This window comes from Rhincodon typus, chromosome 5, assembly GCF_021869965.1.
Source record: "Rhincodon typus isolate 14 chromosome 5, sRhiTyp1.1, whole genome shotgun sequence".
Lineage (NCBI taxonomy): Eukaryota > Metazoa > Chordata > Chondrichthyes > Orectolobiformes > Rhincodontidae > Rhincodon > Rhincodon typus.
Genome location: NC_063336.1, coordinates 94,778,705 through 94,793,055, shown reverse-complemented (window position 1 = coordinate 94,793,055; position 14,351 = coordinate 94,778,705). Strand labels below are relative to the sequence as shown.

The window sequence follows — 14,351 nt, the reverse complement described above, 5'->3', positions numbered from 1 at the left end:
TGCTGGTTGTCTGCCAGAGCAACATGGTTCAGTTTTGGGGGGAAGCTGGCAACTGTTTGAGATCAGATTGGAGTCTCTTGACAAAAATTTTGTAATCTGTACATTGGAATGTGGACTTGAGTGGTTGGATGACAAGGAATTTTAAACGAAATATTGTGGATGGTAGATACCTCGATAAATTTTGGATAGGGTGAAGTTCAAGGCTAATAATATGGCTAATGATGAATACCTCAAGCCTGGCAGTGACAAAGACATGGTGAAGATAAAGAACTTGGAAAACTCTCAAGACATCCATAGTGATCATAGCCAATGTAGGAAAATGTAATAGCCAATTTTCACACATTAAGGTCCCACAAGTAGCAACTAACTAAATAATGAGATCTCTTTAAATAATGTTGATGGAGAGGTTTAAATGCTGTCCAAGATGCTCGGAGAACCTGTTGACTTAAGAATGGCACTGTGAGATCTGTTCACATCTACCTTTGGGGCTGGTGAAACTGATTTAAAGTGTCATTAATAGCTATAATTACACTTGGAGTTGAACTTTGTGAAATAGAAACTGTAGAACATCTCTTCTGTTGATCCTGAAAGATGTTCTATTTAGACAAAAAAATGTATTTACAAAGAATGCCTTTTGAAGGCCTGTGTTTTATTATTTTCCTGCAGGTTTTAAAATACTTCAATAAGCAAGTGACCCATGTAGTATTCAAGGATGGACATGAAAGTGTTTGGAAAAAGGCCAAAAAAACTGGTGTAAAATTGGTTTCTGTACTGTGGGTAGAAAGGTATGCACATTTTAATATTGTTCTTTCTTAAAAACCACTGTTTTGCAAGTCAGGCTACGCTTAACATCCATTACACATACAATTCTTGTAAGGTTATAATGTGAATTATGTATTAGATTCTAATGTTTTAATAGTAACTGATGTTAAACTAACTGTGATTTTTTTTTTTGTTTGTTTCCTTTCGTTTCTAATTAAAGTTGTTAGATTAGCCATTTTCCAATCCTCAGGGACTTTTCCAGAATCCAAAGATTCCTGGAAGATTACCAGCAGTGCATTCACTTCTATGTAGCTAATTTAATATCCTAATATGCATCCCATCAGATACAGGGGACTTTTCAGTTTTTAGCCCATTAATTTTCCGAATACTTTTTCATGAGTGATTGTTATATTTGTTTTCTCTCCTCCTTTTGCCCTTGAATATTTAATCATATTAGAGTCTTCTACTCTGTAGACTGATGCAACGTGTTTTAATGTAATTCGTCTGCTATTTCCTTGTTCCCCATTTTTTTTTTTCCCGGCTCTCAGGGGCCTGCGTCCACTTGGGATTCTCTCTTCCTTTTTATACATTTAAATAAGCTCTTGCTTTCTGTCTTGATATTATTTACAAGTTTACCCTCAGAGTTTAATTTCTCCCATTTTTTGATCATCCTTTGATTTTTAAAAACTTTCCAAATCCCTTGTCTTACCATTAACCTTTGCCACATTGTATGTTTTTTTTTGACTTTCAATTGATGCTATCCTCAATTCCCCGGTTAACCATGATTGGCTTATCTCTTTCCTATATTGGTAACTGTTGAAATTTGGATCAAATTAGTTAGATTACTTCAGTTGAGGGTTATGAGGAAAAGATAGGAAAGTGGACTTAAGGATTATCAGATCAGCCTTGATCTTGTTGAATGTTGGAAGAGTCAGTAGGCTGAATGGACTGTTCTTGCTCCTACATCTTGTGGCCTAACACTATTGTGAGGGTTAGAAGATACAAAATTCTAAAAACCTTTTGTCTATTTTCATTGTACAGACTATTTTAATTTTCTAAAAGTAGGATTTTTTCAGAACTTGATATTTATCCATTTACATTGGAACAAGCTTCATATAACACAATCTGTTAAATGGTTTCTGGGTGTTGCACCTGATATTTTTATAATATTTAGCACCGTTTTAAGACGTTTCATGCATCTTCGTCATACAGTCATACAGCACGGAAACAGATGCTTCGGTCCAACCAGTCCATGCTGGACGTTATCCCAAACTAAAACTAGTCGCTCTTGCCTGCTCTTGGACTATCTCCCTCCAAACATTTCCCATTCATGTACTTATCCAAATATCTTTTAAATGTTGTAATTGTACCTGCAGCAACCACTGCGTCAGGAAGTTCATTCCACACGCGAACTACCCGCTGTGTAAAAAATGAGCTCTTCATGTCTTTTTTAAATGACTCTCCTCTCACCTTAAAAATGTGCCCCCTAGTCTTGAAATCCCCCCTCCTAGCAAAAAGACAACTACCATTAACTCTATCTGTACCCTTTATTATTTTATAAACTTCTATAACGTCGCCTCTCAACCTCCTATACTCCAGCCTATCCACCCTTTCTTTATTACTCGAACCTTCCATACCCTGAAACATTCTGGTAAATCTCTTCTGAACCCTCTCCACCTTAATAATAGCCTTCCGATAATTGGGCGACCAGAACTAGACACAGTTTTCCAGTACAACTTCAGTATGACTTCCCAACTCCTTTACTTAAAGCACTGAGCAATGAAGGCAAGCATGCCAAACATCTCATTAACCACCCGTCTTGTGGCTTGTGAAATTCTTTCTTGCAGTGGATTTTTTTTCAGTCAAACTAGAGCTTGCTTGATCCATCACGTCTGTGTTTTGATAATTTTATCTACATGGAGCTTCGGAGGCTGAGGGGTGACCTTATAGAGGTTTATAAAATCATGAGGGACGTGGAAAGGATGAATAGCCAAGATATTTTCCTATATTTTGGGAGTCCAAATTTAGAGGGCATAGATTTAAGGAGTGAGAGGAAAGATTTAAAAAGGACCTGAGGGGTAACTTCTGCACACAGGATGGTGCGTGTGTGGAACGAGCTGCCAGAGGAAGTGGTGGAAGTGGTACAATTACAATGTTTAAAAGGCATCTGGATAGTAAATGAATAGGAAGGATTTAGAGGGATATGGGCCAAATGCTGGTAAGTGGGACAGTGCTAGATTGAGATTTCTGATTGGTGTGTATGAGTTGGACCAAAGGGTCTGTTTCCTTACTATAAGACTCTGTGACTCCATAACTCAAATTAAAACAAGAAATCTTTCAGGGGGTGAAAGAAGGATAGCAGCTAGGTGAAAATTTCAATTTACTGTGACCTGCTTTTGTAATTCAAATCAAGCTACATATGCTTCAACCTGAGTCAAAGTGTGTGTTTGGGGAAACTCAGTAAGATCGATCTTTAAGCGGGTTAAAACTGGGTGTTTATCATTCAGTTGCTGATGAACAGTTAGGTCCTTAACCTTGAAGTCGTTTTTTTAATGCCACTTATAAAAATCTTAAAAGGTAAACCAGTAACAAATTGTTGCAGTGCTACTTCAGACATTTGGTTGAAATACACAAGAGCAAATAATATACAGTTAGGTTTCTTAACAGATGTTAACATTACATAACTTGTATTTAAGGTGTATGGCAACGTGTACCCATGTTGATGAATCCTTATTTCCTGCCGTGAATGATAGTAACTCTTTTCCTGAAAATAAAAGAACAGTAAGTATTATGCGCAATGCAGTTATTTATTTCAGCACTTATTATAAAACAAGTTTTCTGTTCGAATGCACCAAGTATGGTCTACATATGTTTTTACATTTAGCTTTAGTCTTCTCTTTGGAGTAAAATCTTCATTTTAAAATGTATTGTGTTCCTGAAAATTGCAATTTTCAAGTGGAACAATTTTAAGTAAATCGGATTTTCTTGTTAAAACAAATGTAGAAGCTGTAGTTAGGTTTTGTATTTTCTCAACATTAAAAATGCATTAAAACATTACACTCTGGTTGAAATACTTTACATCGCTAAATTTCAATATTGGTTGTCATTTCTTACTGAGGTATCACGCTGGAAATCAAGTACCTCTATGCCCGAGTTGTCATAAAAGTTAAAGCTTTTAAAAAGTATGCACAATTTCCAAATTTGCCTCGATTTAAACCCAGATAGAGAGAAAACATGAACCAAAATACTATTTGTTCGAAGCATTTAGACTTTAGCTACTGAAAAACAAGTATGAGCCATTGACATAGTTCTACTAATTAATTCTCCTTATAAACCCCCTTAACACATGCACACAGATGTAGACAGGACAATATATATGGTGTTATAGATGTTTAGGAAATACTGGGAAAGTAGTTCAGTGGTTCCTGTTTACAGGGTTGTTGAGATGGTTTTTGTGTTGGTGAGCATGCTGCTTCTCAGTCTTCCTTCCGCAGAGGCTTTCACTGGTTTCCAGGAGGCATAGAGGACCAATTGATGACACTTAAAGGTCTCTGACTTATTAGTCAAAACTCAGAGCAACTGTTGAAGGAAAGATAAACTGCTTTTCTTCAGGCTTAACAGAGAGAACTCCTGAGCAGATAGAGCTTTGAAGGCTTCTCTCTATCTTGCTCCCAATCCTAGGCTGACCATTTATCTGTCGGCCAATTACATAGTTGTTGGCAGGCAGAATGCTTCTATCATTCATAACACGTCACTAGTTCATAGACCAATCTGCTTTGTGTTTTCAACCAAAGCTCGATTTGTGCACTTCCTTCTGCTCTGATCATCTACAAACTACAATTATTTTAATCAAATCCCTACAGTGTGGAAACGGGCCATTCGGCCTAACAAGTCCATACCAGCTCCTTGAAGAGCATCCCACCCAGACTCAACCCCCTACCCATCCCTGTAACCCTGCATTTCCCATGGCCAATCCACCTCACCTGCACATCTTTGGACTGAGGGAGGAAACTAGTGCACCCAGAGGAAACTCACACCAACACGGAGAATGTGCAGTCTCCACGTAGACAGTTGCCCGAGGCTGGAATTGAACCCAGGTTCCTTGCACTGTAAGGCAGCAGTGCTAACCACTGAACCACTCTGCCACCCCTGACTTCTTGAGTTACCATCTGCGTAAATGACACTTACAATGAATGTCAGGTTACATGCTTTTCAAAGCTTGCAGTACCCTCTTGCTGATTCTATGACTTATGAATTCTGCTGCCCCCAGACTTGTCGTCTTTCCGATCCTTCCTCTTGCTGAGCCGCCCACTTCTTAACTTTGCTGCTCACTGCTTCCCTCTCCTGATCCTTGCTGTTGGTGAGAGAGTGCTGTCAGTGCAAGGACCCTGGGATACAACTGTAGTGAGTGAATTATAACAGCCCCAGCCTGGCCCCTTTGCATAATCAGGGCCCACACTTCAACAACCCTGAAGTTTTGGGTTTGGATCAGATCCGAACCGAAGGCCTTGCTAGAACAGGAATGTAGGTTCCAAAGCCAGAGCTCTGAGGCTGTGCAAGTGTGTTCCAATGCTCAAGTGCCAGGCTAGGATTGTCATAGTATTGTCCCCCATAACCCTAACCCTATTCTAGTAACAATCCCAGAGTCCTAGCATACTGCAGCTCCCTCATTCACAACTAGGGTTCAGAAGAGGAAAGCAGAGAGTGGAAGGTTCAGTGAAAGGAAGATTTGGTGAGAGAGGGTGATTTGGGGAGTGGGAGAAGCCACAAATTGGAAGATCAGCGAGTGATGGAATAATACGCGGGTGAGGCAACAAAATGTGTTTGGCAGCTTGATGGATTAGGTAACGACAGAGCAGACTGCAAATTGGCACCAATTTGGTCTTACTGTCAGTGATAGTGGCACAAAATGACATCAACCAAATATCACTGCTCGAAGTTAGAGTACAGGCCCTATTAACAGAATAACATTGCAACAAAAGAACATAAAACAGGGCATATTAAATGGGGATGTGCTGTATATTAACTTGGAGAGAAAACTGGATCCTGAGTGTGTATCCTGAGCATCATGATATCACCAGTTTCAGTGAGATGCTGCAAAAGCCACTGTCTTTTCTGTTACAGTCAGACATAATGTTACATGAAAGTGCATGCTTTTCAATTGTATTAGCATTATCTACTGAAAGTGAGACTGAGAGGTATAAACAATTTCTTTTTAAACGGGTAGCTACCTTCAGGTGCACCATACTTGGTGGTCACTATGAATAACAAATGAAGGGTAGAAAGACAAATTTGGAAGTTTAGAAAAGATTTGGAGCTCATTGTATTCTTCTTGTAAGCTGATTGGTAAATTTGTCAGTACAGATGTAACCTTTGTAATTTTCTGCTGTTGCTTTTGTAACACATTTTCTTAGGTCAACTGATGGAATATCAGTGATTTGGCCCTTTTTAGGATGAAGTAGAGCACTCTGCCTGTCATTCATACCCATCCCAATCAAAGATGAATCGCACTGCATTGGGGATACAATTCCTCATGACCTTCAGAGACTTCTTGGAAAAATGCTTTGATTTTGATATGAATATTTATACTTGCTTTGTGTTAGAAAAAGCAAAATAAATTGCAAAATTAATCATAATGAATGACTGACTAAATTTGGTGTGTATTTTTGAGAACGACCTCTCCTTCGAATTGTCAGTCTTCTGCAATCAGAATCAAGTGTTGCATGCAGGTGACTTGTGCTTAGAAAGTTGGATAATTTGGTTTTGACATGCAAATGTCGTTTAGTCGTCTTTTTATTTTTGTATGTAGTGTTCATTTTTTAATAATTCTTATTATTATTCCTTTGTCATCACTTGGAATGCAAGTAGCCGTGTGCACTAAACATAATTATGACTAGATCCAAGGTGAGGTTTACCAATATAGGGTTTCAGATTGGACATCCCAAAATTTTAAGCCTTCGGGTGAGAAGGGATACACTGGCTTTCCTTTGTTCACCAACCTTCTCATTTGGTTGTAGCAAACTTAATATTAGAAAGGATTCTTTCCCTTACTTCGAAACCAAAACAAACTGTTTTAAAAGGAACTGTTTTAACCAGGTTTTCTTGAGATAACAAAAAGGAGAGTTTGTGAAATACTGACTGTAAGAAGAAATACTAATACAATGCATGCACACTGATTAGAAATGAGTCCAAAAAATCAAAAGTTAGAAAACGATGCAAACTGAATTGTTTGCGAAGAGTAGATGCTTGAACATTCCGACCATTGCAGTGGAGTTCACTGGTAACTATAATGTTGGTAGGTCAACATTTAGTTTCATGATCTTAAGTTTGGCAGCTTGGTTGAGTTGCTGTAGTCTTGATGCCTTTGAACCGTGATTAAATTTCATCATTCAGGGTAAGAGAGCCTTTTGTTGACCTCTTCCCTTTTTAACTGGTACTTGACTGCTTTGAGTTGGATAGGGGCTTTACTTGCAACCTCGGTGTAACTAAGGGATAGACCTTTGACTGGCAGTCACGGCATGCTAACATTCAATCCAAGGCTGGTGCTTGCAAGAGATGATACAGAGTTTTGAATATGTACCAATGCGTTGCATACCCTCCGAAAAGTATATGACTTTTAGATGCACCAAACAGTTTTTTTTTGTGTAAAAGGCAGGTCATGTTTGACTAATTTAATCCAAATCTATGCAAAAATTAGTTTGTGCAGTGTTCGCAATGGGTGGGATAATTAAGACTTCAAAAAATTCATGATAAAATGTCACATGGAAGATCTGTTATTAAGCTCAAGGCTCTCAGTATTAAAAATTAAGAGGCACGATGATGAATAAATAAATAACTGCAATGGGAATGAGTAGCAATTAGATGTGTGAAACAAGTTAGAAACTTTCAGGACAGCGTGAGGACGATGGAATTTTGCAAGAATTTACCAAGTCTGAGTAGTGTAGAAAGTTTTGCCAGGTTGTGCCTCGGTTGTCAGCACTGTACTTGCAGTTTTGATGTAGTTAAATTGTTATGTAATTCTTGCATCCATGAACTTTTCAGCATCGATGTATGAAACCCAGGGATTTCATAGAAAAGACACCAGAGAATGACAAAAGACTGCAGAGAAAATTAGATCAAATGATTCAGAATCTAGATTTGAAGAAAACTACTGGTGAGCTTTTAACATTGAATAATACTGCGCAATTTCGCAATATATTTGTATCTTGATATGCTGTTTATTTTGTGAGACCATCTCCTAAATTATGTTGCCACAAATTCATTTTCTTGGGTTGACCTGAAAACCCAATAGACTTTACCATTTTGATGTGATTAAGTTAATCTATAATTGTGTTCTTTCATTTGCTGAAATTTACCATTTGGATGCAGTTTTCAAGTCATTAGAGGGAATTAAATCATGTGACCCTGTTCTAAAACAGTAGTGGATTATTGGAAACCAAGAAAACAAATGTGCTGGACTCCTGAAATTAAAATTTGTATATATTAGTTGATTTTCTGTGGAATTGCACACAGAGTGGTGACCAAGTGTAGTCATCAGGTCAAACCCAGTTAAGGGGCAGGGAAGTAATAAGACCCATAACTCAGGAAGGAGAGGAGAACACGGTAGGATGGCAAGGGCAAAAGGGAGTACAGAAAAGCCAGAAGTGGTGCACAAAAGCAAAAAGTGGTTCAATTTTGCATTGCTCCAGTAAATAATTCATTTAAGCAAGATGGGTCAAATGCCTCCAACTGTCCTGTATACTGTGTTCAACTGTTTACAGCTGTTCTTGATATCACAAGGCATGATAACTGAGTCTTGAGGCTGTATAAGCTGAAAATTTCAAAAGAAGAAAATTTCTTCCTAAGCAGTCTGGAATTCCATGAAAATGTCAATAATACAACTGAATTATTTTGTACCCTTATTATTTCTCATGGTCTTAAATTTTTACTATATTTTATTTTAAACAAATTTTCCCCCAAAGGAGCTGAATTGCCTTTACTCTCATTTGATGAGGATGCTACAGATCTAAGTATATCCAAAATGAAAAGGGTTCCCCACAATCATTTCTGCAAAATGGAAGAAAGATTGAAGGAAATGAAAGAAAAGAGAGAGAACCTTTCTCCCACAGGTACGTTCTAATGCTGTGCAATTCAACTATGTTTTGTAGAACTGAGAAGCAGCATTCTCACCAATTTTTTTTCTTCTGCGTCGACGTCTAAGGTCCATGCATGGCAGCAGTTTCTGAAACGAGAAGTCAATGCTGCGAATGATGTTGGCACACTGAACATTGCACTGGCACACATCCAGCTGTGCAGTTAGGGGGAATATTTCTGAGAAGTCATTTACTAAAATGTAGTTAGCTGAACCAATATTATTTAGTTGTTTTCTGATCATATTGTGACAGGTGCATATTATTAAAAAACTATTATGGCATGGAATTACTTATGGGAACTTAATCTTACTAATTCATTATGTTAACTGTATAATTCTCCAAATCTATTGTAAACTATTGTTGCACCTTAATTCAGCAGATTGTGGAGAGAATCCATTTCTTTCTCCCAGCATCTGTACAATTCTATACAAACAATGACAACAATTTGATTTATGTAGAACCTTAATCTTAAAAAAAAAAAGTCTTATGATACTTAAACGAAGTGATTCATACTGTAAACTTTACCAAAGTTATGCCCAAGTCCACTTTCCACCAGTCCACAGCTGGGATATTGGTCCTGTAAGTGAACTGAGTAATGCCACCCAAGATTGTTTGGGTGTGATTGAGTCTTCTAGTTTTTATGCAATCAGCACAAATTATAGCTATTCAAACAGTTCCAAACATTAGGATTTTCCATGCATTTTCAGCACCTTGGACTCATTTCCTAGAAGCATTAAAATACCAAATTGGTTCTTGCTAAATTGTGTATTCACAGCTGACTGGCTATGGGAGATCTATAGCTTGTAGGTACTTATGTATAGTTTCTGCTAAATTTTGTGCTTGAATAACTTTATCTAAGTTGAAGGTTTATGTTCCATTATACTGTGGTGTAATTTGTTACTACTTTAAAGCATAAGAAGCAGGCTGGGACATTATCAATAGCTGGAGACAGTGTGTGTTTGGACTAGGGTGCCAGTTGCAATGATCAAACAAAATGATTTCAACTGCTGTTTTTAGAACTGAGAGTATAATTCATTTTAAAAGTGCAGCAATGTGTGCTTTTCTAGAGCAAACTAGATTGACTATTTTACAGGGTTGAGCCATTTGAGTTGAGGACAATGTTTTCTCGAGATTCTTGCCGCTGATTATGATTTATCAGAACAGAGTTATAACACTCAAATGCTGCATAGGTCCTGTGCAGACAGTTGTCCTTCCCCAATCTCACTTACTAATTCCACTTATGATTTTTCACGAAATTCCTTTCATTTCAGCATGTAGCACAGTGGCAGATTGTTCTGTGCTACAAATGATTTTGGAAAGGATCGGTTATACAAAATCCTAATCTCAGTTTATGATTGGTAATCCAAGATGACAGACACCTGTAACAGAAGGTAGCTTGACGTGAATTATACTTTTCATCATTGTGTCCCAATTAATTGTACAGATTTCCAAAGAACAATTAGTTGTTTTATTTGTGGATAAGATACAGAAGAGTTTAAAGATGAAAAGAGGAAATAAAACTAGTAATGCTCATCCTCAGAATCTGTTTTAATTAAGAACATAAGAACTAGGAGCAGGAGTAGGCCGTCTGGCCCTTCGAGCCTGCTCCGCCATTCAATAAGATCGTGGCTGATCTTTTCGTGGACTCAGATCCACTTATCCGCATTCTCACCGTATCCCTTAATTCCTTTATTGTTCAAAAAAATCTACCTTTTTTTAAAAAACGTTTACTGAAGTAGCGTCAACTACTTCACTGGGCAAGGAATTCCATAGATTAACAACCCTCTGGGTGAAGAAATTCCTTCTCAATTCAGTCCTGGATCTGCTCCCTCTAATCTTGAGGCTATGCCCTCTTGTCCTAGCTTCACCTGCCAGTGGAAACATCCTCTCTACTTCTATCTTATCTATTCCCTTCATAATTTTATACGTTTCTGTAAGATCCCCCCTCAATCTTCTGAACTCCAATGAATATAATCCCAATCTTCTCAGTCTCTCCTCATAAGCCAACCCCCTCAACTCCGGAATCAACCTAGTGAACCTCCTTTGCACCCCTTCCAGTGCCAATACATCCTTTCTCAAGTAAGGAGACCAAAACTGCACACAGTACTCCAGGTGTGGCCTCACCAGCACCTTGTACAGCTGCACCGTAACCTTTCTGCTTTCAGTTTCAATCCCTTTAGCAATGAAGGACAAAATTCCATTTGCCTTCCTAATTACTTGTTGTACCTGCAGACCGACCTTCTGAGATTCATGCACAAGGACACGCAGGTCCCTCTGCATAGCAGCATGCTGCAACTTTTTACCATTCAAGTAATAATCCTTTTTACTATTAATCCTACCAAAATGTATGACTTCACATTTATTTACATTGTATTCCATCTGCTAGACCTTTGCCCACTCACTCAATGTATCTATGTTCCTCTGCAAAGTTTCACAGTCCTCTGCACACTTTGCTCTGCCACTCATCTTAGTGTCATTTGTATGGAGGTTTGGAATAAAAATGGGCCATTGATGCAATCATTCTTGCGCAGTTCAACAGATGAACAAATTTGCTCCTTGCTGTCTTTTCCATCTGATACTATTGATCTTTCTCAACAAAAAGCTGAACTTCAGACCGTTGTTTCTTAAGTCCGTAATCTTAAGAAAAGCGACTCCTGGATCCTGATTGGTCTTTTAAAATGTAACTGTTGTACTGTAGGTAATGTACCTAATTTATACAAAGTGGCAATGTGGTAATGATGAGAACTAGAATGTTAGCTTTGAACTTTTTTTATTCGCTCGTAGGATGTGGGTGTCACTGGCTGACCAGCATTTATTGCTCGTCATGAGTTATCCTTGAGAAGGTGGTGGTGAGCTGTCTTCTTGAACCCCTGCAGTCTGTGTTGTCGGTAGACCCACAATGCCCTTAGGGAGGGAATTCTAGGCTTTTGACCCAAAGACAGTGAATTGATATATTTCCAAGTCAGGATAGTGAGTGGCTTGGAGGGGAACGTGCAGATGGAAGTTGTCGTGGATTTGGAAGGTGTTGTCTAAGGATCTTTAGTGAATTTCTCTAGTGCATCTTTTAGATAATACATAGCTGCTACGGTGCCTCGGTGGGGAAAGAGTGGATGTTTGTGGATTTGGTGCCAGGCAAGTGGGGAGTGTTCCATCACATTCCTGATTGGTGCCTTGTAGAATGTGGACAGGTGTTGGGAGTCAGGTGATAAGTTACTCGCTGCAGTGTTCCTAGCCTCTGACCTGCTTTTCTAACCACTGTTGTTATGTGGCATGGCCAATTGAACTTTTAGTTGATAGTAACCTCCAGGATGATGATGTTGGGAGTTCAGCAATAGTAACACCATTGAGTGTCAAGGGGTGGTGGTGTGATAGTCTTTGCCTGGCATTTGTGTGGTGTGAATGTTACTTGCCAGTTGTCAGCCCAAGCCTGGATTTGGTCCAGGTCTTGTTGTATTTGATCGTAGACTGCTTCGGGATCTGAGGAGTTATGCATGATGCTGAACGTTGTGCAGTCATTGGCAAACATCCCCACTTCTGACCCTATGATGGAGGGGAGGTCATTGATGAAGCAGCTGAAGATGGTTGTGCCAAGGAAGCCAACCTGAGGAACTCCTGCAGAGATGCCCTGGAGCTGAGATGACTGACCTCTAATAACCATGATAATCTTCCTGTGTGGCTGCAACCATTGGAGGGTTTGCCTCCTGATTTCTATTGATTCCAGTTTTGCTAGGGCTGCTTGATGCCATACTTGATCAAATGCGCCCTTGATGTCACGCTCATGCTATCTCTGAAATTCAGCATGTTTGTCCATGTTTGAACCAAGGGTGGAATCAGGTCAGGAGCAGTGTGGCCCTGGCAGAACACAAACTGGGCATCAGCGAACAGGTTATTGCTGAGCAAATGCTGCCTGATAGCACTATTCTTCCATCACTTCATTGATGATTGAGAATAGACTGATGGGGTGGATTTGTACTGCTTTTTGTGTATAGGAAATAGCTGGAAATTTTTCCTCCATCTGATAACTGTACTGGAACAGCTTGGCTAGGGGAGTGGCATGTTCTGGAGCATGTCTTCAGTACTATTGTCAGAATGTTGTCAGGGCCCATAGCCTTTGTAATATCCAATGCATCCAATTGTTTATTGATATCACCTGGAGCGAGTCAAATAGGTGGTGCCGGGGTTCACTGGAGGAGGTTGTGATAGATCATCCAGTAGACACTTCTGGCTGATGATTGTTGCGAATGCTTCAACCTTGTCTTGTGCATTAGGCTGATGTGTTATGCTCTTCTGTCATTGAGGTTGGGGATATTTGTAGGGCCTCCTCTAGTGAGCTTATAATTGTCCACCACCAGTCATAACTGGATGGATCAGGACTACAGAGCTTAGATTTGATCTGCTGGTTGTTGGGTCACTTAGCTCTGTATCACTTGCTGCTATTGCTGTTTGGCATGCAAGTAGTCCTGTTTGGTAGCTTCACCAGGTTGATACTCATTTTTAGGTATGCCTGAGGCTGCTCACGGCACACCCTCTTGCATTCTCCATTAAACCATTAAACTTGAAGCTGAGTGTGTGAAGTGAGCCTTGAATCCACACCTTCTGACTCAGGGTCGAGTGGGAGTGTTTGTTTTGTAATATTAACTATGAGCTAAACATTGATCAGGATTCTGAAAGCAGATAGCTTTTTTTTTAAAACGTTAATGTGGAGTGTGGTATAGGTGTTTTATAGATGGTCTTTTTGCTTGTGTGATGCACGCCTGCACTATTGTTCTTCACTTTACGTATTAACACATTGATCTCTTGAACTCCCAAAGATTTTGGGGCTGACATAGTGCACTTGTACAGAATTTGCTATTAAGCAGTTTCTCACCAAAATACATTGCTCAGTCTCTACTATTGTTAATTGCTCAACCTCTGACTTGATTTTCATTTATTCACTATCTTTTCAAGACTGTGCCCTCCTACCTGTTCTGTTCTTCCATGTACAGATATTGCGCAATCCTAACCATGCTGATGAATCCTTCGTTTTTCAGTGATTTCTTTCAGATTTCACTTCTTCAATTCTATCACTTCTATTGAGTGCAATGACTACATTTTAATTTTCATGCTATTAAAGAAAAATCGCCTTGAAAGATAATGGAATTTTTTTGTTTTTGTTTCAAGCCCAATCACAGTTACTGCTATTCATCTTTGTTTAGTCTACCTGCGTTCATCAATTGTCTTCATGATCTGCTCTGGCACCATTGTTAAAACTCTTTCTACAAAGCTGTTGAGGCCAGATCAATTGAAAATTAAAAATCCCAGACTGATCATTGTTAAGGAAGGTAGTAAGGATTACAGAAGCAAACTGGATAGATGGAGATAGCGCTCAGTTCGGACCAGGTTGAAAAAAGAGGCTGAGTCCTTGCTCTTTTTGTCATCGGCTCATCTTTTCCGGTGTCTGAAATATTTTGTAACATG

The 14,351-nt window shown here is 39.0% G+C and overlaps 1 protein-coding gene across 1 annotated transcript in view; it reads left to right on the top strand.

Moving 5' to 3' along the window:
• Positions 1-211: 211 nt before the first annotated feature.
• The window catches only part of mcph1 (microcephalin 1), a 265,997-nt gene continuing 251,857 nt past the window's right edge, over positions 212-14,351 (top strand). Inside the window, exons 1-5 of the mRNA XM_048597101.1 lie at positions 212-256; positions 667-785; positions 3,459-3,543; positions 7,804-7,915; positions 8,724-8,870. Coding sequence (XP_048453058.1) covers positions 212-256; positions 667-785; positions 3,459-3,543; positions 7,804-7,915; positions 8,724-8,870 — 508 coding nt within the window. The remainder of the gene's footprint in view (positions 257-666; positions 786-3,458; positions 3,544-7,803; positions 7,916-8,723; positions 8,871-14,351) is intronic.